Here is a 27,569-nt window from a genome sequence, read left to right as displayed (position 1 = left end):
TGCACCTATGGGTAAAGACTGAAAAAATGCATGAGCCCTTTGGACAATGCAGTCTGCTGTCTTTGAAAAAATTAGGACAAACTGCTCTCAATGACTTTAGTCAATTCCTGTATTTCCATGTAGTTCTTGTGGTGAGTGTTGTTGTTGTTGTTGTTTTCTTTTTGTTTGTTTGTTTGTTTCTTTTCTCATTTAAGGTATGACTGGCAGTTATCTTAGTTTTGATTCTCAAGTCCAATATATACACCCAATCTGACTCAGGAGACAAGTCATTCCATTTGGGTCAGGTTGAGGATTATTATTAAGCATCTCGAAAATCGACTTGCGGTAAGACATTTCCACCTTAAGAGGCACGGTTATTTCAGATTTCCAGTATCACAAGATGACTTAACCACTAATTAACTTCTGGTGGGTCGATTTGTGAACGACTCAACCCAATTTGGATGCATTGGACAACCCTCAACATTTAATAATTAAAGATGAGTTAAGATAAAAAAAAAATGAACAAAAAAATTTAAAAAGATAATTTTTCCCAATTTCTCGTAAAATACAAGGGTAATTTCACCACGTGCTTGAAGTGAATCTTACACTTGTATCTTCTAAATTTAACCATGCGATACGTTTTAAAGCACTTTAAGCAATTCACCTCCTGCAGCGGCCGTTCTTTTATTTTCTTCTTCTGGGCTGGTCCACCTGCACCAATTCCTGCTAGCTCTTCTGGATGATAATCTTCCATGACTTCAAGGGACACAAATCCATCCATTTCGCCCGCCAAGAACGAAGGATCGTCCAATACTACTGGTTCCTATTTTCGCTCCTTCCCTTTCGAATTCTTCTCTGCCATTATGGAGCAATAAGCAAAGAGCTTTAGTTGAGAAACTGAATGTAAAAGCTCTTTTAAATAACAAACAACCGTTTTGGTTTATCCTTAGAGAATTAATAAAAACAATTTCACGTCGTCCGCCATTATGGATTACCCTCCAGAGAAGGACTGGTTAAGAATTTGTGCTGCGCGCATATTCAAACGGGAGTCATTCGCTGATTAATTGCTACATGGCTTTTCTCCCTTCGCCGAGTTCACTGAAACCTTTGTGAAACGTGAATGAAAAGATTAACATCACATGGCGAAAGAACACCGTACATTCAAAGAGGAGTGCATTTATATTGAGCGCTTAAACGAAAACTCGTTTCTTATCAAGAAAGGCTTTGTCCCAAAAATGAAGGTAAGTGAACGCGCGCCAAACATCAGATCGGAAGCTCAACTCCAGCTGAGTAGCGTGCGCGTCAAAATACACGTTTGACGATGTCATACGTGAGAATGTTGATAATAAGCTATGGTCATCGAAATAAATCCCCTTACACCTGCCATATCCGTCAAAGTAATTTCCTTTTTTGAAATAAGTTTTGTCACAAAGAAAATTGTTTCTGGGACAACTAGATTTTGCTCTCCCCCTCTTCCCCACCTTTTCTGCCTACATTATAATCAAATCCCTGCCCCCTGCCCCTCTCCACGTCTCTTATGTCAGAACTATTTTCTTTTTGTTTGTTTGTTTGTTTCAATCAGTCAATTCGCGAACTACAGTCAAACCTGTCTTAGGTGACATCGTATCGAGCACTTGCACTATATTAGACGCCATATTCCCGCGGGTGACTGCTTATTACAGGGTTGACTGAATTGGACAAATATATTTTGTCCTCACTTCCTCCATCAAACCCAGATTATATCCATTATTGTCCCCATCCCCCCTAATTTCTCTACTTTTCCCCTAGTTGCAGACTGTGGTGTTTTGCTGGAAATTGTTGATGCAAGAATGTCCTAATAAGTACTGGATTAGGATGTTCTGATTAATTAGTACCATGAACAAATTTTTACATTCTGTTTCAGATACAAGACTTGAGGTGTACATTGCAACTATCCAACTCTAAAGTTCAAACTATTCTTTTCTTTTTTTTTTTCTTTAAAGGTTGAAGGTATCTTCTATATAAACAAGCTGCTCGAAAAACTAATGTCTGATGAGCTGAAGTACTGGGCTGGAACTCAAGGTACAGTACTTTAAACATTTGAAATTATATTTGCTGCATTTGTCTTATTCCTTTTATACAATTAAATTAAAATGCTCTTCAGGTATTGGTGGTTTCCTTCCTGGTATAAGGCAGATTGCAAATGTTGCAGCTGTGCCTGGAATTGTTGGTGTAAAAATGATCACAACTTTTTCTTGTTGAAATTACAACTTAGTTTAATTGAAACTTGTTCAATCCTGGGCCCAGTTGTTCGAAGGCTTATAAGAGCTAACCCAGGGTTAAATTTTATTCAGGGAATGTTTAATACTTTGTTTAAAAGCCTTTTAAAATAATATACCATAGTTTTTTTAGGGCATCCAATCATCAAATCACAGACTAAAGGAATTGTACGTGTAGACTGAATTTCATTTGAAAGCTTTCAGATATGAAATCAGATTTCACACTGACCATCAGTTATCTAAACTCAGCTTTTAACAATCTGACCCAGTACTCTTGGGAAGCAGAGAAAGTATAAAATGGAGATGACAAAAGAGTTTCTTGCTATACAATTTGTGTTTCCATAGTATTTTTACACAAAGATTTCACTTAAAGTGATGCCAAATAGAGCATCCAGTTATCCAGTTAGATCCAGTTAGATCCAGTTAGATCCAGTTAGATCCAGTTAGATCCAGTTAGATCCAGTTAGATCCAGTTAGATCCAGTTAGATCCAGTTATCTCATGCACGATCTTGAGAACATGTGCAAATCAGTTTTTCCGCTTTAAGCAAAAGCCCTTAAAACTGTTTTTCTAGGAGTTTTCTTAAGTTCCTGTTTATATCCCTCAAAAAAAGGAAAACTGAAAGTGAAAAAAGGCAAATAGAATTAAAAGGCTACGTACATTATTTAAACTTTATGTGCTCTTATTTACCTTGTCAATGGAGTTCCTAGGCCGCTTATGCAGATCACAACACAATGACTCAGTTTAATTCTAGCCATTCTAGTTGTAACATTCCTTCACTTCTTTTTTGCTTATGGACTACAATGCTTTTACTGTCACTTTGATACCTATTTGTCAATGGTAAACCCTGTTTGAACAGGAAAAGAAAGCCAGTAGCACAGTGTACACACAAACAATGTAGCGTTGTGTGAAATGGCTAAGCGTAATTTTGAATGGTACAGCGTACATATAAACAGTGTAGAGTTGCATGAGATGGCTCAACATAATGTTGAATGGTACAGCGTACACACAAATGGTGTGGCGTCATGTGAAACGGCTCAGCGTAATGTCAAATGATGTAGCATTGCATGGAATGGCTGTTGTTATCAGTATCTGTTGTCTACATTGGCAGTAGAAAACGGACAAACAGAGGAGTTTCTTGATCACAGTGCAAATTTCAGGAAGATAAAAATTACCTTTTTTAGTTATAATTAAAAAAATATGTGCAAAAGACATTATAGTTACCTAAAACAATTCTACTGTAGAAAATAGTGGGAAATGTTTGTTTTCTGTGTTTACACAAAACTAGCAACTGTACAATGCAGAACCCAGCTAGTCTTGAACTCTCAAGGGAAGCAACAATTTGCTCACACAGCTGGGAGTTTGCAATAGAGGGGTAAATTTGTTTGTAAAACAGGAACAAGGGATGCTGCTCTTTGTTCGAGATAAGGAGTTTGAGGTAGCTGAGTTCAAGATAGCCAATAGTAAATGCCTGAGAAAAGCAGGGCAAACCCAAGGGTCCAAGGTTCAACTGTACCATATTTACCCGTGTATAATATGCATTTTTTCTATAAAAATAACCATCAAAATTGCAGTGTGTATTATACACAGATTCTATTGTTTGTCAAGCAGGTCCTAATTTGCATATGTTAAAAACACAACAAAGAAAGTAACAAAAGCTTAGTAGTAACTGGTCTTTATTAGCTTGAGTAAAATAATCTACCAATGGTAATTGTTTTTAGCAAGTGCCTAACCTTGAAGGTATCTCACAGCATTCGCAGCAAATGGTCACCAAATTAAGTATTAATGTGTCACAGCAATGCAATTTTTTAGATGCACATTTACTTTTTATTACTAGTAATAATTATTTTGCAAGGTGCAATTCCCAAGCAGCAGTTGTGACAGATTCTCTTGTGTCTATCTATCTACCTATCTATTTATCTATCTGTCAGGTTCCAAGGGGGTTGGCAAGAGCACTCTCCTTTCACGTCATATAGCAGTTAAGGCAACAATTGGGGAGGAGGATTGGAGAACAGCATATTTTGTGAGTACAACATATATTCTACTGTTATTTCGGCTGTTCAAATATAGGTTATTTGTCACCTAGCAATGTAAATATTAATAAGAACCATATTTACATAATTCAGCCATTGAATAGCCCTTTTGTATGCCTTTTTCGTGCAAAGAGACGGTGGTGCCAATCAAGTGTTAAGTTGCAAGTTCATGCTTTTCTTTACCACATTGTTTGAAAACACAACAAATCATTTCCATTTGAATTCCATATTGAAGATACATGTCTGCCCCAGCTATGTATGCCCTTAAAATATATGTTTAGTTTACTGTCTTTTATCTGAAAATCTCTCCTATGGGAAACCAGGGCTAAAAATTGGCAGTCACACGGTTGCCAGTGGCGAGTTAAAATTGACTAGGGCTACCAAAAGTTAAGGGTTGAATGCCCAGTGTGCGACTATGCTACAGAATTTCATAACGTTGCAATGTAAGTTATTCAAAGTAGAAAGTTAAAAATAAAACTCAATATATAGTTCAATTGGACTACCCTTCTCTTCGTTTCTTTGCCTGGACTCTAAGATTATCCATTTTAGTTAATTTTTAGTTCTAAAGTGGAAATTCAGAGCTGTTTTAACGGTGATTTCACAAGCAATCCACATTCACAAAATAGACACCATTTTGATTTTGTGACTGCCACGTGACTCTGGACATACCTAGAGTTCCGTGCAGGATGGTTTCGAGGTACACGTTTCTGCTTTGAGGAAGAATTTGTTGATAGGCTTATCCAGAAATACCTGTAACCACAGTCACTGCATACAAGAATGTCTTTGAACAAAAACCCAGCTTTTTCTACAATGATTTTTACAACAAGTGCAAATAAATTCTTGAAGTTACTTTATTGCAGTTTACTTTATTTACTTAAATAAATAAAAACACTTAACACCTCTAATAATTTTATAGTGCCAAATGAATGGCCAAAATGTTAAAGAAAAATGTCTCATGGCATTACCGGGGGCATTGCCTTTTTGTGTTCTTTCCTTTTAGTTAATGCTCAGTTAAAAGCCATGGGGCACTTATTCAAGTTTTTCATTTTAAACTAGAGGAAATCAAGGGCTTCTTCATATTGGGATGGGCCACTAAGAATTCAAGGAAACTGTCTCGACTGGCCATCAAGCACTGGAGTTAATTTTTAGCCCAGGGAAACACCAAATTTTTATGACATGCCACTGAAAGATTTCAAACAGCTATATGAGAGGTTGTGGCAGATATGCCATTCTTTCTTTTTACCAACAATATCCATCAAATACCCAGGGATGAACAAGCTGCACATATATTGAAGTGCATTTTAAAGGAGACCATCACCCTCTCTGTGAGTTAAACATTGCAATATGAATAGTATAACTGAATACCTATCAGTTAGTTTGAATTAAAGGTCATTCCACAGTATTTCGTCCCCAACTAGAAGGTTTTTTAATCTTTCATGGCAGACTTAAGATCCTTGTAGCGTTGTTGCTTGATAAATGAAGTTTGTGATAGATCTCAAATTTTGGGGATGGAATGCAAAATGGTTGCATAAACTGTAATACATTATAGAAAATATCAAAATGCCTGTTGTGGAGACGACAAATACATTTCTTGTTGAAGAAGTAATAAAAACTAAAATCACACAAAAGTTGTCAGAACACAAATGTGTGCAAGTGCCCTCTACAGAACAGTTATTGGAAGATGGCTCAGTGGGTAAGGCTCAGTACAGTATGCAACTTCCATTCCCCAAATGTTGTCTCTGGAAGGGTTTGACACTCCAAAGTTTCTGTTATTTCTGAATAAAAAAATTGAAAGTATTCTTAGAACTTCTGATTTATGACAGAATATGAGGGGTTCTCAAAGGTCAAAAACCTTTAGGAAATGTATGAAGTGTACATGTAATTGGAATTTTCAGGGGCGTGGAGAGGGGGAGTCTTAGGATAAATCCCTTTCATGGGGAGGGTATGGATAATTTATGGAACTACACAATATGAAATTTTGGACATTATTTCCATTGCAGAGACAACACTTACCAGAGCATTACTGCCCCAAACATCTGAATATTTTTTTCAATGCAAGAATAGAAACAGAAAAGTGATCTCAACATGAGCTCAACATAATACAATAGCTGAGATGCTATTACATATTCATTATACACCAGAAAATTTCAACATCTTGAATACAAAGTTTCAGTTGCTAATTCTTGGTAGATATTATTCTTTAATAAAATCAGTTTTAGATGTTATGGCAGAAAAGTTTTCTTTTAAAGTACAACTGTAAACAAAAAATGACAATTATATGGCTTTGTGTGGTTGTGGTTTCCATGATCTAGTTCAAGTAAAATCGATTGCTTGGCCAAAATTTGGGGGATTGGGACTAGTTTACTCTGAGAATAACCAATGGAGGTTCAGTGTGACAGGAAATGTGCATCCTGGAATCTCCATGCCCCAGAATATCATATAAAGTGTGTTTTGTTGTAAGACTTGAACTTTATAAAATATTTCCATTGTTAGCAGTGGGTGGAATTTTTTGCCGTCTCCACAACATGTGTGCACTTGCATAATGGCAATTGTCACAAGAAAATACCAAATGCTTCTACACTGCATGACCCTGTATGCATTATAGATATGTTGGTCTAAAAGAACATAAATATAGAGATTTTAAAAGCATTTCACATTCAGAGGAATTTTGAATTAAATTTGTTGCATCAAATATTGTGGTTTCTCTGATGTCTTCTCTGCAAGGGTCAGGTACAATTTTGAGCAATGTAAAATACTTGTGTGTACACCTTCTTCTTCTGGTAACCACACAATAAGAGATAAATTGAAGACATGAAATTTTGATTTCACCTAGTATGGCATAAAATATATCTCCAAATGTCATCTCCGCCACAGACAAAATACTGAGGAATGACCCTTAATTTGAATAATTAACTGAGTCTGAACTGTGTGCAGTCAAACCTCTATTAAAGTGTCTATCACCCTTAAATAGATATTTTCAGAATCAACTCTATGCACATTAGTTAGTTAATGTTGTTAATGTTGTTGTGGTTTGTTGTTAAATGGTGAAATATTTCTTGTTTTTGAATTTACAAAATGCTAATTAGATGATGTCAACCTGGGAATTTGCCATTATTTCTATGCCAATTTACAATGTGCAGTATACAGCTTGAGGATAATTAATTTGATGAATACAAAAAATAAACTGTGGATAGTCAATTGATTGGTAAAAAATATCACTTGGAGGTGAAAACAAGTAGTTGTATAATAAATGATTCCCATGTTGACGTCATTAATTAGCATTTTGTAAATTCAAATCTATATAGCTCAATAACGCGACGTTCAAAACAAATATTCCACCATTTAACTGTTCAATGTGTGTAGACTTGATTCTGAAAATATAATTGTATGTAGGGTGGCAGGCACTTTTAGTGGCCATACTTTAATCAGTTACAGCCACTAACTATAACAGTCATTGTTTAATTCTAGAACTGGAGTGTCACGGCAGCAACTTCCAGACATGGTCTGTTCTCGTTATTCAGTGGTGACAAACCTCTTCTCAGTTGCCATGATTCAAATATTGTGTATTGTGTCAACCCAGAAGAATCAGTGGGCAGAGCCTTATTCAAACAAATCATGGTGAGTTTGTTGTACTTAGTGAGCACCCAAATATTCATTTCAGTAAAGCTGTTCAGATGGCGTATGACAGCTAAAATTTGTGTTAGTGGTTTCTATGCTTTGCATTGTTTAATTTAAAGGAGTGAGTGGAATAAAGCTTTGAGTGACTTCTGATCAACTGCTAGATTCTCCTTCCAGTTTATATTGTATATGCTCGTGTAACGAAGGGAGAATTTGGCTATAAATCAGGAGTCACCTAGGGCCTTATTCCAAACATTATTTTGAATAAGGCCCTAAGTGACTCCTGATCTGAAGCCAAATTGTTACATGAGCATATACAAGACAAACTGGAAGGAGAATCTAGCAGTTGATCAGAAGTCACTTAGGGCTTTATTCCAATCACCCCTTCATTTCGCACCGTAAAACTTTACACTACAAACACATGAAATTTGCTAAATTTTCGGTCATTTTTACTAAAAAAAAGGTCACTTAGAAAATTTTGGACGGCAATTTTCAGCTGGCATTTTTCGGAAAAATCACATTTTATTCCAAAGAATTTTCGGCTAAGTAAATTTTCAGCTAGAACATTTGAACAGGTAATATTTTTCTAACGATCTGTAGGTTTGTATATGTTTGATAAATACATGCGGCGTAATAATTTTTCCCACATACAGTACCGACAAGAACTATCCCCCACTAAAATTGCACCAAAAGCAGACCTGAGCAGAACATACTTTCTGAAGTGAACCCAACCAAACTTCAAGCCCATATATAAGCTATATAGGTATGTGCCGCCTAATAGGGTCGGGTTTTTGAGCCTCTGGATCCATAAATAGGGTGTCTTATTCGCGATTCTGGGTCTGCTCATGTTTGCACTGATGTTTGCATGTGAAGTGGGGGTTAGTTCCAGTCGGTATTGTAACTGCAACGACAGTCCAATCGGAGGGTTCAAGCGGCGGTGAGGAAAGAGGCCTCACTACTCTATGTACAGTACCGCTCGCGTATACGTTAGCTGCGCAGGCGAATTTCATACGCTCCGACGCAGGGTAGTCAGACGCGTATATACGATTTTTTGCACGCTCGGTCGAAAAAAATGCGCGATTCATGTGCCTTTGTTATTCAGTGCTACAAGTTTCCTTTGTATTTCATTGTTGTATGAAACAATTGACTTCTAAGTTTGAAAAAGCGATGAGTAGACAACGGAAAATTTACATAATGAAATAAAAAGTACCGTGTTACACTCTCGAATGTCGCGTCGCTTCGCGAATTTTTTGGATAACGTGTAGTAGCAGTAGATTGATGTTAAGCCTTCTGATCACCAACTACATTTATGATTTGTAACGTTCATATTTGTCATATTACAGGATATCCAAACTGAGCAGGAATTGTCCCCGGGCCCACCGACGTGCTGGCACACATTGGCTATATTCCTCGAACAGTCATTCAGTACGCTAAGTACCTTCTAAGAGGCAACAGTAACGTTGAACTTTTCATGGCCAAGGCAATTACTAATATTCTACAAGTACTAGAAGACGAAGCACTGTAGATTCCTGATAGGTGCAAACGTGTACGCATCAGGTCACTAGCGATGATAAGTACTTGCAAGGCTAGTGGTATGTTTGAAATGAGGTGGTCACCATCAACCTTTTCCTGGTCTTGTTTGAAACCACCAGGATTCGATTTGAAAGAAGTATCCGTCGTTAACCCTCTGGTTGAAGAAGCTGTTGTGCAGTTTACGTTGGAAAATCCTAATTATTTGTTGGATGTAGTAAGTATTGATTTTTTTACTCTGGCGATCAAATCCTGGGGTGTGGGTCGATACTGAACTGACAGGGGGGCTCGGCCGTACCATTTTGTGTGTAAAATTCCAGATATGGTACTATTTAGGGGGGCTGTTGAAAAAAACAATTTTATAATTAACTTGGTACCATTTAGGGTGTCAATTGATTACTAATTGGAATCTGGTTACCGGTTACCGATTTCAGACTTTCAGTTACCGGTTACCGATTTCAGAATTTCAGTTACAGGTTACCGATTTCCCGTTTGGTAAACAAACATTTTTTCTATGCAAAACATTATAGTAAATGTGCTCGACTAGTACCTCGTCTATTAACAACAAATTAAGCGCTAGAATGAGCAGACAATCAAAACATGTCGAATTCTTCATGACACATCTGAAATCGGTAAACGATAACCAGATGCCAATAAGTCAGTCAACTTATTTGTCATGTAAAGCAGAGTACAAAAATATAATTCTCGATCAGCTTTTCAGTCAACCTACAGTGCCTTTTATGGGTCATTTTTAGGGCCACAGCCGAGCCCCCCGGCTGTCAGTTCAGTATGGGAGCCGAACTCCCCGCCCCACGGAGAACAAATCTGCAGGTCTATAGGCTGGTTAACCGCGGTCAAACGAGAGAAATTTGCAAAAGTTAAGCAAAGTACTTAAAGGTTAAGGTGGTCGTTTTCACTGTTTATTAAAGTTTAGTATATTGCCAACATATTTACCAAAATTTACCAAACGTTTTGAAAGTTTACCAAAAAAGTTCTAAACAGTGAACCGCAGAATCGTCGACGCCATTTGTCAACATGATTTGGATCAGGCGCAAAGAGTTTTGGTCAGTTTTCCACGGAAAAAAGCTCATCATTTTGAGAAAAATTAAAAGATAATAACGTTAACTAATTTTTTTGACTCATCCTTGCTAACATTAAATAAAATCCCACTGAATAAAACGAAAACCGCGTTGGACGTTTGACCGCGGTGGACTAGGCTGGATAAATCCCTGCGTTTGGTAAATGAAAATGGTATTTCTGACGAATGAGTCTGCGAATAAGGCAGAAATAGATATTTTGTCGGCACGAGATACGACAAGGCCTGGGCCTTAGGCCCGAGCATCATGGGTAATGATGCAGTGGTATATAAGGGAAAGTATAGCACGTGATGTCCATCTAGGCCTCAGAACCAACCGTTCACCTCTGGCTGATGACAAATTTATTTTAGTTTGAAAACATATTTTCTTTAGCTGTGAAGCCTCGTAGGATGGGCTGCCAACTGCTCTGAGTTTGGGCCATGGTTCCTACCCAGATTTCCTGTCATGTTTTTCCCCAAAGGGGTTTTTTCTGGCAGGTTTTTTCTGGCCTCTGTATAACCGTAGTTATGTCCTTGTAAGCGGTTGCCCATCTCTGTTAATCCAGACTTGGTGAAGTTTGCATGTTAGTAATGTATACCTTTTTTTTAATGTCTAAGGAATTGACTGTATATCAGGATTGTATATGGTATATCAGTTGCGAAGATATGTATGTATGCATTCCCCGGGCTACATATGCCTCGGGTTGGTTCTCGGCAGGCTTCCCTGAATAAACTTATTTGGTGTACACTACTGTGTTATTTGTTGTGTAGTGGAGACAAAATGAAATAATTATGGCTTCATTCACCATTCATTCAGCGTGTCACGCCCCAAAGCATAAAGTATAATGAGGCTCCATCTCTTCATCAGGTGGATACCATAAAAGGCCTATCTGCAGGGAGACCTGGCAACTTAGTTGGCAAATATTGGGAGAAGCTGATATTTAGCAATCTCAAGGAATGTGTGAAAAATTAGTATTCCTTCAAGGAAGAGGCATGTAGTTCCACTGCTGCTAGCTCCTACTTAAATTTGTGTGGACATCAAAGCAAAACAGATACGAGAAAATCGATAGAACAGATAATTAGAGATAAATATAGTGCAATGATAGTCCATTGTCCTAATACCAACGCCTTTGACTTGGTCATCTTTGATAAATGCAACAAAATTCATGCCATTCAGGTAACCGTTGAAACCGCTGCGAAGAAATGTAACGACAGTGACTTTTTCAAGACTAAAAATATTCACTTTACGTATTTACTAGCGCCATATAAGGTCGACGTCAACGCTATTAAATTGAAATCAAAGTTATATTATGCATATGTGACGTATGGTTTGCGAATTGTAAATGGAGCCAGTTTTCTAACTCAGAAAGAATTGAGTACCGGCACTTTTCAATTTGGCGTCGAAGCCACTTGAAGATCTGTCTTAGCGTGGATTAATAAAACGGGTATTTCATCTTCAACATCTTTATTGCCCATGTGGAAAAAGGGACTTCCCTTCTCATGAGGCTTGAAAGAAACCACGCCGAACATACGGAAGATTGCTGAAGTTTACCCCCTCTTATTTTGAAACGAGCGCGGTGACCCCCATTTTTATTTCATTTATTTCTGAACTTCACTTATATCGATCTTTGTTTATGTAAGGTTCCAAAACTTTTCTCTAAGTCCCGAACTACCTTAAATTATATGCATTAATACATACAGTAATTAGACCATTATATATTACTTACGCGCATATAACGAGACGAGATTATACAAACAATGACATGTGTCAAGAACTACAAAAGTAGTTAAAATTTTCGACCGCCATAGCGAACAAAACAAAACGAGGTCTGAATTGCCCTTATTCATAATGACGTCACATCAAAACAATCTATTGTTTAAACGCAAAGAATCATGGTTGCGGGAGGGGGACAAAACAGCAACAACACAAAAAAAAATTGAGATAAAATTCGTTTTTTAGACCAAAGAAAAGCGGTGACAGCCATCAAGTGCAATAAATATTGCTTATTAAACATTAGTGCATCTCATATTTGAGTCCCAGGCCATTTGAGTTCAAACTTTTCTTACCAGAGCGAGTTTTAAACGAATTACTATTGTTCTAGACAATTCTGTCCCCCTCATAGACAAGCCCTGACGTCATCATGAAGAAGAGCACTTAAAAATAATAAACGGAATATTTATTGGACGCTAAAACAATTGACAGTGAAATGAAGAACTTTCCTAATTAAGCATTGTAATATAGCATTTGTAACATAGATTTCGTAATTCCAAAAAAATATCCATCCCACTCCCGCCCCCACGGATGGATTTTCCCCACACAGCCCTTTGGAAACAACTTTTACAGATTAGAGAGTTACTCTAAATCTCACCCTAAATGGATAATTTGGGAGGGGAAGCTCTTGATCTTTTGAGTTCCTGTTTGTAATTTTCATAATTGAAAAAAAAAAAAATACAGCGACCGTCTAATACACGAACTACTTTCCATGTCATACACTTAAAGGCATAAATACGGGATTCGCGAAAGGAGAAGCCTTACGCCTCCTAGGACCAAATTCGTCACGCTCGCGCTCAACGTTTAACAAAAACTTACAGAGTTTCAAGTATGCTTAAAGAATAAAGAATACGAGAATAAGGTTTTGAGAAACATATCTTTGGAGTTACTTTATGCGAAAGGGACAATATAACTGAGAACGAAAAAAATAGCGCGCGCAAATGAAAATGTTACCTTTGGTAACACAATCTCATCCGGCTGTGCCAAACCTCAAGATGACCAAGAACATACAGATGGATAAATGACACCTTAAAAGTAATCTTTATTATCACATCGCAAACAATAGTCCTTAAATAATATCCTTATAACAGCTAAGCTTTCAGGTTAGCAGATTTAAAAGTGCAAGCGAATGGCAGGACTCGCACAAGCCTATCAACACCTCTTAACCATCGACAACCTGATTTCCGGTTATCCGGCGTGTTGCCGTGTGCATTGTAGACTGTTATTTATAGGCAAGTGAGTCCTTTCATTGCTCTAATTCATCTGTCCTTCATTCAGTGATCAAGTAAGTAGATTTACCATACATCACTCGCCATTAGTGAATTTCCTTTTACCTAGGAAAGTAGATTTACAACACAATTGAGTATACGATAGTAACGCTGTGTGACGCAACAATAGTCCTGCTCTTAGCCATAATCGGTCTCAAACACTATCACTTAAAAAGCGAGAAACACATGTACCTTTTGAGAGCGTCTGGTCAGAGCCGTTGAAGTAGAATCAAAGCGGCCATCCAAATCTTTTAAAGGCTCCAAACTAAGACGTACATCAAACTTGACCTTCTCGAAAACCGGTCTCAAATTACTTACTGAAAAATAGTGACTGCGTTTGTCCTTGGGAACCGTAGAATACGGGACAAATACGTACAAAAAAATATTTTTGCAAATTCAAAATAAATCAAATTACATTTATCTATAGTGAAAGGAAAAATGAACGGCCTAACTTTTACGGAATGTTCAGTCAAAATCTGCCGATTTTTGCTGCTTTCACCACCATATTGGAAATGAAGCTACCACAATGCAACGCAATCGGAGTGCGTACACCGCCTGCATCTTACCGAATCGACGTGACATTGTAAACTCTAGAAAACTATTCAGCAACAAAAATCGAAAATGGTTTTTCCATTCCGATAGATTATTCTCCCTATTGCCCCTGAAGAACCCACTTCGCAAACACACTAGTTTTGGAAAGAGTCTAGCAGCGTGGAGAAATTTAGCCGCGACTCAAATATTTCTCCTTCTGTTTCGCTCATCTAAATACAACGCATTTTTTTGTTTGGATTACGTATCTCCAAACAAAAATAAAAAAAGGAAAAAGGATATCAGTGACACATTGCTTTCTTTTTTCTTTAAATGGATAAAGCCTGGAAATTTCCAATTCCGCATATCCAAGACTACTTGTGCAAGTGGATGCAAGTTATCCAAGCGTGAAAGAATTTTATCATATTCCATCTTTGGCACTCTTCACCGCCACCGTTTTCATCTGTCACTTGCTCGTAAACCGACGTTCAGCTTCCCAAGAAGCTGTTATTAGGGAAGTATTTGACGTAGCTTGACTTATTTGGCTGGTTTTTTGTATTTTTTCCCAGCAAAAATTCAATTTAATCGAACCCTGTCGGAAATTAACGTATTTGTGTATTATCGTTGAAAAGAAATGCTAGTCGCGTCTTTTACGACACCGTAAGCCCGCTCTGTACTTCGTAGAAGAACGAAAAACAAAGGAAATGTAGTTGGTAAACACACTTTTTGAACAGAAATGAAGTTCACTTAGAACTTAAACCCGAGAAAACTTCAAATATGTGACATTTATTGCCTAAAAAGCCATGTGCGAAGAAATACTAAATTCTGAATTTTTGGTCGTAATGGTGGCCGTTCAAAAAAAGTTGAGCTTGAACTTTCTTCGGAGAAGAGTACGTTTCCTTGCGATAAATAAGGACATTTGCTGTCAGATGCGATTGTTAACCGTGCGATGTACGACTAGTAAGTCTAAAAGCCGGTCAAACACGATTATTAAGGAGTTCGTACGCGATTAATAGTCGTACTTACCACGACTATTAATCGTGATAGAAGACGCTTTCAGACTATTAATCGGAAGAGATGCCATTTGCGATTCATAGTCTTATTTAAAGGATCTTTAAGCCAAATAATCCTAAAATTTTCACTCCGGAAATTAATAAAAACCTGTTCAAAGCTATCCGTACTTGCATTAGAAATGATCTATGAAAGCAATGGTTCTCGAAATGCTCCGAACGCACACGCAAATCTTTTGGAAGAAACGTCCTTTCAATGGCATGAATCATGCACGTCAATAAATGTGATATTTTTGCAGGGGATCCTGCTTGGTTTTTACCGGACTAGAGCACTCGAACGCTTCGCAATTAGCCATTTTGCTAGGGAAAACCCTTGGATAACCCCAACTACGAAAGTACGGAGTAACCATTACACGTCATCAACCCAAAATGCCTTGCGCACCTAAAAAGATGGAGAACGCGGGTAGTTCGAACTTGCCGTGAAAGCCAGTTTTGAAGGCCGAAGAAAATTAACAAGGTTAGAGGTATGATAGAGAACAGTATGCATGTAGAATATGCATACTAACGTTGAGGCATAAAGTTTTATCTAACTAAAAAGGAGATTTAGACTATGGCACCTTAAAGGTGGCCTCATGGTTAGTGCGCTCGACCCCGGATCGAGTGGTCCGGGTTTGAACCCTGGCCGGGGTCATTGTGTTGTGTTCTTAGGCAAGACACTTTACTCTAACAGAGCTTCTCTTCACCCAGGTGTACAAATGGGTACCAGCAAATATGCTGGGGGTAACCCTGCAATGGACTGGCATCCCATCCAGGGGGAGTAGCAATACTCCTAGCCGCTTCATGCTAAAGGAAACTGGAGTTAAGCACCGCCCCCATGTGCCACATGGGTCTGTATAAACGCTATACTTTACCTTAAAGGGGGATTTGCAAATAACTTCTTAGAGTTTAACTGTTAAAGAGATACTTTGGACATAATAAAGACACATTACCTCCATTAAGCGTCTTCATAATTTTCTTGTATGATCCCACTTCCTCTGGAGCCAACAAGAACGACACTCAGACCTTCCCTGCTTACTCTAGCTGTCCGTCCATTGCGGTGAATGTAAAGCTGTTAACGAACACAGAGAAAGAATTTAGGAACGCAGGATCACATGAGATGGTTGCGCTAAAGTTAATACTTACATTGTGGTTAGATCATTACACAACAGGTCATTATTAAATGAGATACAACTGAGGACGATAAACAATGACAAGCTGCTCCTCTCATATAAACTGCATTTGGAGAACAGAGTCAATTTTTTTTCCTAAATCAAAACTCATTAACTTAAATGAATTACATTTTGATTTCGGTAGGTGAACCTCACACATTAACTCAAATCGGAAACAAAACAAAGATTTAGAAAATGAAGATTTAGTTATAAGTAAATAAATGCAATAAAATAAATTTAGAGGTTTCTGGCTGAGCTTCTCTTACAGTTGAGACTTGTAGCCCACACCTTGGTCAACGCGCATGGTTGGTTGAAGCAGCGTGACTTCCGAAGCCTTTGGTCAGGGTAGAGTTTTGCGGAGAATGAAAGCACTGCCGCCAAAAAGCAATCACTCCCGTTCCCGCCTAAGGCACAAGCTTACCACCGACATAAGCTAACCAACCTTACACACATACTTACACGTACTTACATCAGGGTCCTTCGGGACTTGATAGTGAATTACATGCTCAACAGCTGGTATGTCTAAACCTCTCGCAGCCACACCTGTAGCCAGAAGTAAGCCACTCGCACTTTGCTTAAATCTAACAGGCAAGAAAAAAATCAGAAAAAATTTCATTTGCTGGTGTACTTCCTATCTAGCTTTAAATATTCTCCGAGGGAGGAGAGGGGCGGGTTTTAATCAGTCAAGGCGACCCAGTTATAGTCTATAAATAAAGTAAATTCCATTGGTCGGTTAGTTCGTAAACTATACTCTCTGTATGTTTTGTAGTTCTCCTTCGATTTCACTTGGTACACCTCCATGGATCATGTTCCTAGACAGTGCGGTGTACGTGTCGATGCATTTGGCTCAAACCAACAATAAAAAGTAATAAAAATTGTATCCTGGATCTTGAAGTGTTTCTCTTCCTTGTCAGCTCAACTATTACAAACATTCTCTTCAATTACACATGAGATCTTTGCTTCTGTCTACGGTTCCTCTCTTGTTGGTGACATCGATAATTTTACAACTGTTCTTCAGCTGCCCAACTTTGTCCATCGGTGACATTAAAAACGTAAAATACAAAGAGTATTCCTGTTAACGGAAGAACACAAGCCGATCAACTTAATCGTGTTTAACTAGAATGTTAGATAACAAAGACAAAAGCAAAACAACACAATACAAGCTTCGACACACTTCATAAAGCAGCAAATTTTCGGGTTTTAAATGATGGATTATTTAAAACATTTCATTCCTTAGTAATAGCTGATAAAATACGTTGATACTATCTCTAGCTTCTATTACTCTGAGTCAAATATGCCGTGATTTACCAAAGCCTTCTTCGCTTGTGATCTTCTTTTACTTTCCTTTCCTCTTAAACGACTTTGGAAGAGTTAAAGTTGCAGAGAAAATAAACTTCTGTAAATGTCTTCGCTTTGCAGTTCCCTCATCTTCATCATAATCACTGCGAAAAGGAAACGTTAAAGTTAAAATTTGATAAAAAGAGAGTCATTTACCTCAGTTTACAAGTTGACAGTCATGAAAACCATTAATTTCAGAAAGAGAAGGCTGAAAGAAATTGAAGCTCCGATGGAAATTGAAGTCCAATTTACCTCTTTCTTTGAATGAGCTCCAATATAGAAGATAATTCTTGAAAGTGGCCTTGCTCGACCATTCGGTCTGCCTCGTCAATCACAAAATATCTCAAGTGCTCCAAACGGCATGCTCTTAACCCTAAAATTAAACGCCGCCAGAAGATATCTCTAGAATCATCCATTTGATAGAAAGAGGCTACACTCCAATTTCACCGTTTTCAAAAAAAACGCCCGGCACTGATGTTTACAGAGCAGTAGAAAATGCTTACAGCTGTACTTATCATTTTTGACGTTGTTTTACGAACGGAAAAACTTACACGACATTGGAAATCCAAATTCATGCTGAAAACTTCACAGGACAACCGATCTCATGGGAAACATACCTACATGTACAAGTGTGTGTCGACTGTTTCAAATCTCTAAAAGAAAGTGAATCAGTACAACTTATGATACATGAGGTACTTACCTCGGAAATCAAATCCCACAGTCTTCCCGGGGTGGCTACTATTATCTCAGGATACTTGTTTAAAAGCCTCTGCTGTTTTTGAGGTGCCATTCCTCCAACCACAGCAACAATCTTGAAAAAAAGGAATTGTTTACTGATTCAAATGATTTTGAGGTACTTTGTTTGGTGGGTGTTTCTCCAATAAAAGATAAAGTTGAAACAGGACTAGAAGGGGTGGCAAGGGAGGGGAGGGTAGGGGGTAAATGGTACATCATAGGGGCTAGGATTGTAATTCTCTGAACAAAAGGGTTTTTATATACTTTGCTGGTGAAGGGGCGAAGATAAAATAAATATTTCAGTCCAGAATATGGTACCAAAAAACAATAGAGTTTATGTTTGAGGGAATAACAATGTTTTCAGCTCTAACTCATCATTATTTAAATTGCTTTAAAGCCTATTGTGGCTGCAAATTCATGTTTCCCCCCAAAAATTAAAAAATGCTTTCCAAACAAGAGATAGGTTTGCATTCTGCTCCACTGAAAAGAGGAGTATTGAAGGCTCAGGAAACAAAATTGACTTGGGCCAATAAAAATAAAGAAATAATTGAGTTTCTAACAATGGGAAAACAGAAACTAACTGTGGAGGTGACTTCCAAATTGTCAATTTAAGTACATGATGTTACCTCTAAAGATGTGTGTTTTGCAGCCTGTTTAAGATGATTCTTTATTTGTATAACCAATTTTCTGGTTGGTGTCATTATCAACGCCAGGAGTGGTTTCTTGAGCTTGGATGTTCCATTACCAGTTTCTGGCTTCTGTAGCATTATTTTTGGTAGTATTTTCTGTAGTTTCACCTGCTTCTTGACTGGACTTGTGGCCAAGGATGTGGGTGAGAATTGGAATCCCAAAGGCTAGTGTTTTACCCCTGAACCCTAGTAAATACATAAAATTGTTTTAATTAATACCCTTAAATAATAACCTCCTCAAAAACCAGCCATTCCTGGAAGCTAAACTTCTCCCAAGTGATTTTATCATAACTTCAACAGACAATTTCAAGGCATTATCCAACAAATGATATGAGAACTATGAAACTTAGAACTTGAAGGGACTTATCTTGACAATCTTAATGTAATACACATTTTTGTATAAATAATGTTCCATCAACCAACTATAGGAAGATATAGAATGCCTACATAAAGAAGGAAGAGCTATTACATTAGTTCATAAGAGAGTAAAATTTAACCATCAGTCAGTCAGTCAGTCAGAGCCCTCTCTCAAGAGGTACATCATACACATACTTTCAGCTCAATGGCTCTCCTCAAGAGTGCTTTTACAAAAGTCATATTTATAATTATTCAACAATCACTTAGTACTTAGACATTAATTCAGGTCAAAGACCAGCTCTAAAGAATCAGAAACTGTTTGCTATAATGTGTGCGAAAGTCTTGTTACACATAAATGAGCTAGGTGTACATCATAGTAGACACGTGTACATGTTGAAAAATTATTTTTTTCCTCTCTCTCTCTCACTTTCCAAAAAAAAAAAAAGGAATCTTCAAAATAGTTGTGAAACCAAGTACACAAACAATACACATAAAAAAAAGAGACCTCCACCAATCTAACTGCTCTGATTCAACTCACTATTTCTGCTGCACCAATGATGTCCCTGCGGTGGAATATTGCAGGTGGAAGGGAAAAAGTCTGTATGGGGGTTGGTGTAGTAAAACTTTGTTCACTGAGTCCTCTCTGAACTTCTTTGGGAACACCAAGGACTTCCCAAGCACTCATATCTACCATGGGCTCTAAAGTTTAGTTCAATCAAAATAAATGATTTAGCTATAAAATATGATTGCATCTTAAACTCATAGTGTTAGTGAGAAATATCGTTTTATTACAGTTGAACCAAATGGGTAATTTTTACCTGTATAGATATGAAATATGTTTGTAAAGGTTTTATAATCTATATGTATAGATATGAAATATGTTTGTAAAGGTTTTATAATCTAAATTAATAAATACTTTATTAATAAATAATAATACAGTAATAAAAAACTTACCAGTAAAATTACATTATTTATTACTCCCATTTTGAAATCACTGGTGGTCCCTGTAATGAGATTGGCTCTAGTTGATGCGATTTACTCACAAATTGAACCATTTTTTGCCTTAAATTGCATCTTCTTTCCAGTTAATGAGGAGGCTACACTAAAGACAAGACAACCAATCAGATTTCAAGGCTTGTTTAAAGTAACCAGTCAAATTGCAGGAAAATGAAAGACAAAGAGTATCACATGGCAAATTTTGCAACTTTTGTTTCCAAAACTCTTACTTTTTCCCCCCAAAAAATGGATGAATTTCATTTCAGACCAGCTCAGTACTGCATCAATAAAATATTTGAACTTACCAAGTCCTGTGATTTCAAAATGGATGTAATAAAGTGGTAATTGAACCTCGTGTCATGCAATTTTGGTCTGAAATCATACTTGTGATTTCAAATCGAACTCACACTGTGCACTCGTTTGAGTTTGAAATCATGCATATGATTTCAGCAGAAATTGCACTCCACTTAGTTCAATTACCATTATCTATAGAAAATCATATCTTTTCCAAGATAACATTATCTACACAAAATGTGTTTGATTCTCTTCTTGATAATAAAATCCAAGGACAATCATTGGAGTAAAATTGTACTTTGTTTTGTGCATTTCCCATCCATAATTCCTAAAATTAAATCTTACCTGGAGGATCTTCCACCAGTCTATTGTCAGTGACCATTTCTACTCTGTTTTGCTCTTCTGACTGGGCTTTACTTTGGGCCTCGTTTTTCTTTTTCCTCTTCTTTTTTCCCTTTGTCTGTTGGTCATTCTTTGTGCTTTTTTCAAGTTGTGTGGATGGTGTGGGAACTGTTTGTTCCAGATTATCCTGAAGATTTAAATCAAAAGACAATACTATGTAGCTTTTTTTTTTTTTTTCCCGTGAGCCAAACTTCTAGAGAAAACCAAAAAGAAGCTTCTATTCTTAGATATACATAATTGTGCATGTATGGGTAAAGACTGAAAAAATGCATGAGCCCTTGGGACAATGCAGTCTGCTGTCTTAAAAAAAATTAGGACAAACTGCTCTCAAAATGATTTCAATCAATTCCCGTATTTCCATGTAGTTCTTGTGGTGAGTGTTGTTGTTGTTGTTTTTTTTTTCTTTTTGTTTGTTTGTTTCTTTTCTCGTTTAAGGTATGACTGGCAGTTATCTTAGTTTTGATTCTCACGTCCAATATATACACCCAATCTGACTCAGGAGACAAGTCATTCCATTTGGGTCAGGTTAAGGATTATTATTAAGCGTCTTGAAAATCGACTTGTGGTAAGACATTTCCACCTTAAGAGGCACGGTTTATTCAGATTTCCAGTATCACAAGATGACTTAACCACTTATTAACTTCTGGTGGGTCGATTTGTAAACAACTCAACCCAATTTGGATGTATTGGACAACGCTCAACATTTATAATTAAAGATGAGTTATAACAAAAAATAAATAAACAAAAAAAATTTAAAAAGATAATTTTTAATTTCACCACGTGCTTGAAGTGAATCTTACATTTGTATCTTCTAAATTTAACTATGCGGTACGTTTTGAAGCACTTTAAGCAATTCACCTCCTGCAGCGGCCGTTCTTTTATTTTCTTCTTTTGAGCTGGTCCACCTGCACTAATTCCTGCTAGCTCTTCTGGATGATAATCTTCCATGACTTCAAGGGACACAAATCCATCCATTTCGCCCGCAAAGAACGAAGGATCGTCCAATTCTACTGGTTCCCATTTTCGCTTCTTCCCTTTCGAATTCTTCTCTACCATTATGGAGCAATAATCAAAGAGCTTTAGTTGAGAAACTGAATGTAAACGCTCTTTTAAATAACAAACAACCGTTTTGGTTTATCCTTAAAGAATAGTCCATTATACAGTTGTATGCTTGGTTGCCAAGCCTTTGAACAGGAGTGAGGCTAAGGTTGACCTTGTTATGATACCAACCTTGCTGCTTTTCAAATGCAAATTACTTTGTTATCATGCTAACTAGATATTGGTCTCTATCACAACAAGGTCACCTTCAGCCTCACTCCAAATCAAAGGCTTGGCAACTAAGTACACAACTGTAAAATGGACCATTAATAAAACAACATGATCTCGAGACCGAAATTACGATTATCGTTATTTCTAAATTGGCACCAAATTTATGGATATAGTAATTTCGTGGCACTCTTTACCAATGCTCTTTACACGTGTTAAATAAAGAGAAGGACTCGGTTCCACTGTCTTACAACATTCAAGATGGCGGAGGAAAGGGGTAAATGTGCGTTCAGTTGTGACCAGCATGATCTCGACACCAAAATAACGATTATCGTTATTTCTAAATTGGCCCTGAAATAACGAATATCATAATTTCAGTGCATGTCTGAGACCTTCGGGCTCGAAGCTTGGGAACTAGTATTCAGGGAAAGATAAAATGGCGGCTTACGGCGGCGAAGGAAATCTCAGTAGTTTAATATTTAGCGTGAAAAGGCTTGGGTGTTGTGATCTGGTTCTCAAGTAAAAAAAAAAAATCACGGTCTGCAATGGCCCTATCACCTTTTGAACAACAAGAAAACATTGAAACGGTGGTAAAAAGCAGCAAGTTTCGAAGTCTAAACGAAAGATGGGTAAGCTGAGTTTCAGTCAAATATCATGACATTTGGGATGTAATTTCGATACCGAATAAATAGTTCTACATGGTTATACACGCATAGGATTCTGTTGTGTTCACGTGAAGGCCATTTCAGCCATTCCTGCCACTTGTAAGTGGTAGGAAATAAAAGATATGTATAGTTGTTTCGTATTGAAGCCCTGTGAAATCACAAATTTGATTTATTTCTTCTTTGTTTTAGGTGGTCATTATCCATTACTTTTGGAAGTCGATGCTGATGAGAAAGAAAAAATGTTTATGATTATTTCTTCTCTCGAACGTTTTACTATTTAGGTACCAAATAATCTTGATACTGAAGACCATTGCATCCTATTATGAAAAATGTACCCCTGATTGCTTTGTCAACATGTATGATGTAATATACCTTGAGATTTGTGGGATTTTCACATGTAAACTAGAAATACCTGTAGAGGGTAATGATGTACTTAATGCAAAGTGTTTTGGTACAAAGTCTGCTTTGCTGTAATCTACCTGAAGGTGCTTTTTATATGCTAGTAAGACTTGCACAGCCCAGTCAAAATGTTCTTTAGTAGTAGTCAAGCTGGCTGTTGTAATTATAGGCAGCAGAGGCTAAACCTCATCCTGAAAAGCAGTCTGAAAGGTGTGAAGTCAGTGGAAGATACTTCATTGTAGGTGGCCAAATTGCAGGCTGTCAGCCCATTTTGAGTGAGTAGTTAAACTCAAGATCGGCTATTTTAACTAATTTTATTGAGAGCCAAATCCTGCAAGGCTTATATTCTGTATTAATTTGAAGTGTTACTTTTATGTTTCTTATTTTGCAGTAAGTGGGCTTGTTGTGGCCATTTTTCTCTCAAACATTTTTTTCAGCTTAGTCAAAACGTTTTTTAGAAGTAGGCAAGCTGGCTATAGTAACAGAAGGTAGAGACCAAACTTTGTCCAGACTAGACGCCTAACAAATGTTCTGTGTGGAAAGCCAAATCCCTGGTTACCGGCACATTTTGACTAGGCTATTTGTTATTTAGCTACTCTTATTATTAAAGATTACTGCATTCCTTTTTAATAATTTGCTGCCAATTGTATGCTGTATATAGCTTATGATTTGTGTGATTTTCAAGAGTAAATTAGAAATACCTGAAGATGGTAATGATGTACTAGATAACGTACTTGATGCAAAGCAATTTTGGCACAAAGTGTATGCCTTGTCCTCAGGTGATTTTAACATGCTAATAAGATTTGTTATTCAAATAATATACATCAGCTGGAATGGGAATATTGAAAGAAAAATAATAATATTTAACCATAACAAGTTTTGGTTTTATGTCCAAATTAAGCACTTAGTTGAAGATCACTGCACTGATCAGGCCCCGAAGGCCAAAAAAGAGCTGTCTGCTGTTAGTTTAATTTTTGTCATTTCTATTGATTTATTTTATTTATCAATGTTTCTTTGAGTTATAATTCATTGACCTCTTTCAATAGTGCAGGTTCGCTCGTGTAACCTAATCCCACATGTATGTATGTACAATCTCAGTTGAAATTTTGAGTGGCAGGCAAGCTGGCAATAGTAATAGGCAGCAGAGGCCAAATCGTGTCCTGAATAGAAGTCTGACATGTGTGAAATTGGCAGCTATTTCATTGTAGGTGGCCAAATTGTTGGCTGCAGCACATTTTGACCTGGCTGATTGTGTGTGTGTTATGTATGTGTTCTTCTTTTTAGGTGTTAAACAGGTCAAAGTACCGAAAAAAAACCTCTGTGATAACTTGGTAGTCTAAGATGTAAAAATTTTTAATAATAAGGTAAAGCTTGATCATTCTTAAGAGTTTGCATCTGTTCTAAAAGTTTTGGGGAGAGTTAGGGGAGCATTATTTATACAAATGTATTTAAAAAGTAACAAAAAAATAAAAAGAACTAGAGCAAAATCCCAATTTGCTTTAAAAGTTTATTTTATTAAGAGCATAATTCTGGATATAGCTTGGGATTTGTGTGATTTTCACAAATTGTTAGGTTGTTATGTAAACTTAATTTACAGGAACCTTGTTAGTTTTCAGCTTCAAGAACAAGTACATAATTGCAGGAAAAGCTTGAAGCTTGAAAAATTGACTGATGAAACTGGAACAGATGTCATGAGATTTGTACAATAGGTTGGCCTGGGAGGGACCAAGAATTAAAGAATTCATTGATTCTCTTACACCTTTTGTCTGCATAGTGTGCTTCTGTAGAGCTTAGTTATTGCTGTAGAAAACGTTTTTGGAGGGCCCTTGAGATCACTCACTTTTGAGCTAGTTGCCCCTAGGGAAGAGAATATCTGTACTTATTATCTCCCTTGGGGGGGGGGGTGAAGGGTTAAAGACTGATTCTTCTCCAGTAGCCACAAGTACCCCTGCATATGGAAATTTTGAACACTATTAAAGGGCTAGTACCCTCATTTCATACTTGAATTTCTAATTTAGTGTAAGTTATGACAAATAATGAATGTAAATTCATCTTGGTTGTACAGGTTATATCCAGCAGTCCTTAAAAAAAAATAAAAAGGTATTTTTCTGAATTAAAAAAAAAAGTGTTCTTGCTTCAAAGTAAGTGCATGATATGTCATTCAATTAATGCTCTAGCAGAGTTTTTGTTTGAAATGCCAAAATCAACTTCATGAGTAAGGACAAAAAAAAAAGGCAATAAGCAAATGTTCCTCTGTATCCTTTATGTCAATTTGGGCTGAAAAACAGGTTTTTTTCCTTTTGCAAAAATTAGCTTATTTCACGACCAAAAACGATGCAAACAAGCTGAAACGTTATGTTTTCAGCAAAACAGCGATAGAATCTGCGAAAAAGCAATGGAGACAAGCTAACACACAGTTTTCTCAGTAAAATTTGGGCAAACAAAACCTTAAAAACCAAAAAAAAAACAATTGCGCTGACTTACCCATTTTTTGCCAAGATAACTGCCAAAACACTGAAAACTAGCTTGAAACTACATGTTTTTCACAAGATCGCGACGAAATCTGTCTAAAAACTCCAAAATACGGCAGAAACGTACGATTTTTGCAAAATTTTTCGCTAAAGTTGACAAAAACACTAAATTCGACTGAAAAACACGTTTGTTTTTTTTGCAAAAATAAGCTTATTTCAGTTTTAAAAACGCTGCAAAAAATGTTCTCAGCAAAATAGTTTAAGAGTCTGTGGGAAAACACAAAAACCAAGCTTAAACCAAGTGTAAATTGATAAAAAGGCCCGAATTGCGCATTTTGGCAGTTATTTTGGCAAAAAATGGTATATTTTGATTTCAAGCAAACTTTCAAGTAGTTGTTAAAGTTTAGAGCCAAACACAATACCAAAAAAAAATTGGATGTTTTCAGAAAAAATTGTGACCCTCAGCCTAATCATAATCCCACCCTACCCAAGCCCTAACTCTAGCTGCGAGCTATCCTAACCCTAACCCTAACCCCGGGTTAGGGTTAGGGCTCGGGTTAAGAACGGAACTTTTCACTCCAGTCAAAATGATGCAACTGGTTAACATGGTCCAACCAGCCAAAACAAGATAAAATGGTTTAAACGGTGAAAAGATTTTAAATACGTGACATGGTCCAATCGGAAGAAACGATCTCACTTAGTAAAATGATGCCAATATCTAAAATGGACAAACTGGTTTAAATAATCCAACCAGTTGAAATGGTCTAACTGGATAATGCATGTGTAACCAGTGAAATTGGTTCAAATAATTCAGGTAAGGATGGTAACATTAGTTAAAAAGATCCAGCATATTACAGTGGTTCAACTGGTAAAAATAATCATCCAACTACTAAAAGTTATTAAACCCCAATCAAAATTAATCCAACCGCTTCAAATAATCTAACTGGTCAAAATTCTTCAGGAGGTTATTTAAGTGAAAAAGGTGACAAAATCTTCTTAAAAATATTTTTGAAGAGGCTTACACCCTTACCCTAAACACTAACCCTACCCCCAAACCCTAACCCCAAACCTTCACCCTAGCCCTAACCTCAACCGTAGACCCTCTAACCCTAACACTAAGCCTAAACCCTAACCCTAGCCCCACACCATAACCCTAAAACCTAACCCTAAACCCTAAACCCTAACCTATAGCCCTTAACCTAGACCTAACTCTAACCCTAACCCTAACCCCAACCTTCTCTATCTATCCTGTAAGTGTACCAGTCGGCCTATCGTTTGTTTTTCAGTAAACTTTCAAGTAGTTACTGAAATTTACAAACACAATACCAAAAACCCTGCAATTGAATGCTTGTAGAAAAATATTAACGCCAACCCTAAGCATAGCCTCATCCTAGCCTTAACCCTAATTCTAACACTAAACCCCGCTAACTCTAAGCATAATTTTACCCTAGCCCTAACCCTGATTGTAACACTAAACCCCTCTGACCCGAAGCAACCCAAACTCTAACCCTAACCAGGTAATGGGCTCCTGCCCTAACCCTATCCTCAACCCTGACTTAAACCCTTTACCATAGCTTAGGATTGGTTTGGGGTTTGGGTTAGGTTTAGGATAGCACAGAGTTAGAGTGAGCACAGGACGAAATAGCATGATTCCGTAATTCGGAAAAATGAAACTCTATG

The 27,569-nt window shown here is 37.2% G+C and overlaps 1 protein-coding gene and 2 long non-coding RNA genes across 3 annotated transcripts; 2 read left to right on the top strand and 1 right to left on the bottom strand.

The window, feature by feature from the left end:
- Positions 1–1,003: 1,003 nt before the first annotated feature.
- On the top strand, positions 1,004–10,098 carry LOC149045200 (RNA-splicing ligase RtcB homolog). The gene is made up of 5 exons (XM_089208069.1): positions 1,004–1,220; positions 1,962–2,040; positions 4,168–4,259; positions 7,738–7,887; positions 9,231–10,098. The coding sequence occupies exons 1-5, from the start codon at positions 1,119–1,121 to the stop codon at positions 9,330–9,332; spliced, it is 525 nt and encodes a 174-aa protein (XP_089064195.1). The 5' UTR covers positions 1,004–1,118; the 3' UTR covers positions 9,333–10,098.
- Positions 10,099–12,077: 1,979 nt separating this feature from the next.
- Positions 12,078–16,178, bottom strand: LOC149045199 (uncharacterized). Its single transcript, XR_016187105.1, has 2 exons — positions 16,059–16,178; positions 12,078–13,597 (listed from the first exon to the last, which is right to left on the bottom strand). It is a non-coding gene; the product is annotated as an uncharacterized LOC149045199 (long non-coding RNA).
- A 6,283-nt stretch (positions 16,179–22,461) lies between these two features.
- Positions 22,462–25,174, top strand: LOC149045198 (uncharacterized). Its single transcript, XR_016187104.1, has 2 exons — positions 22,462–22,983; positions 23,209–25,174. It is a non-coding gene; the product is annotated as an uncharacterized LOC149045198 (long non-coding RNA).
- The last annotated feature ends 2,395 nt before the right edge of the window (positions 25,175–27,569 follow it).

The sequence above is a fragment of the Pocillopora damicornis genome, chromosome 5 (genome assembly GCF_964200805.1).
Source record: "Pocillopora damicornis chromosome 5, jaPocDami1.2, whole genome shotgun sequence".
Classification (NCBI taxonomy): Eukaryota; Metazoa; Cnidaria; class Anthozoa; order Scleractinia; family Pocilloporidae; genus Pocillopora; species Pocillopora damicornis.
The sequence above is the reverse complement of the archived record's forward strand: the minus strand, read 5'-3'. Positions and strand labels throughout refer to the sequence as shown.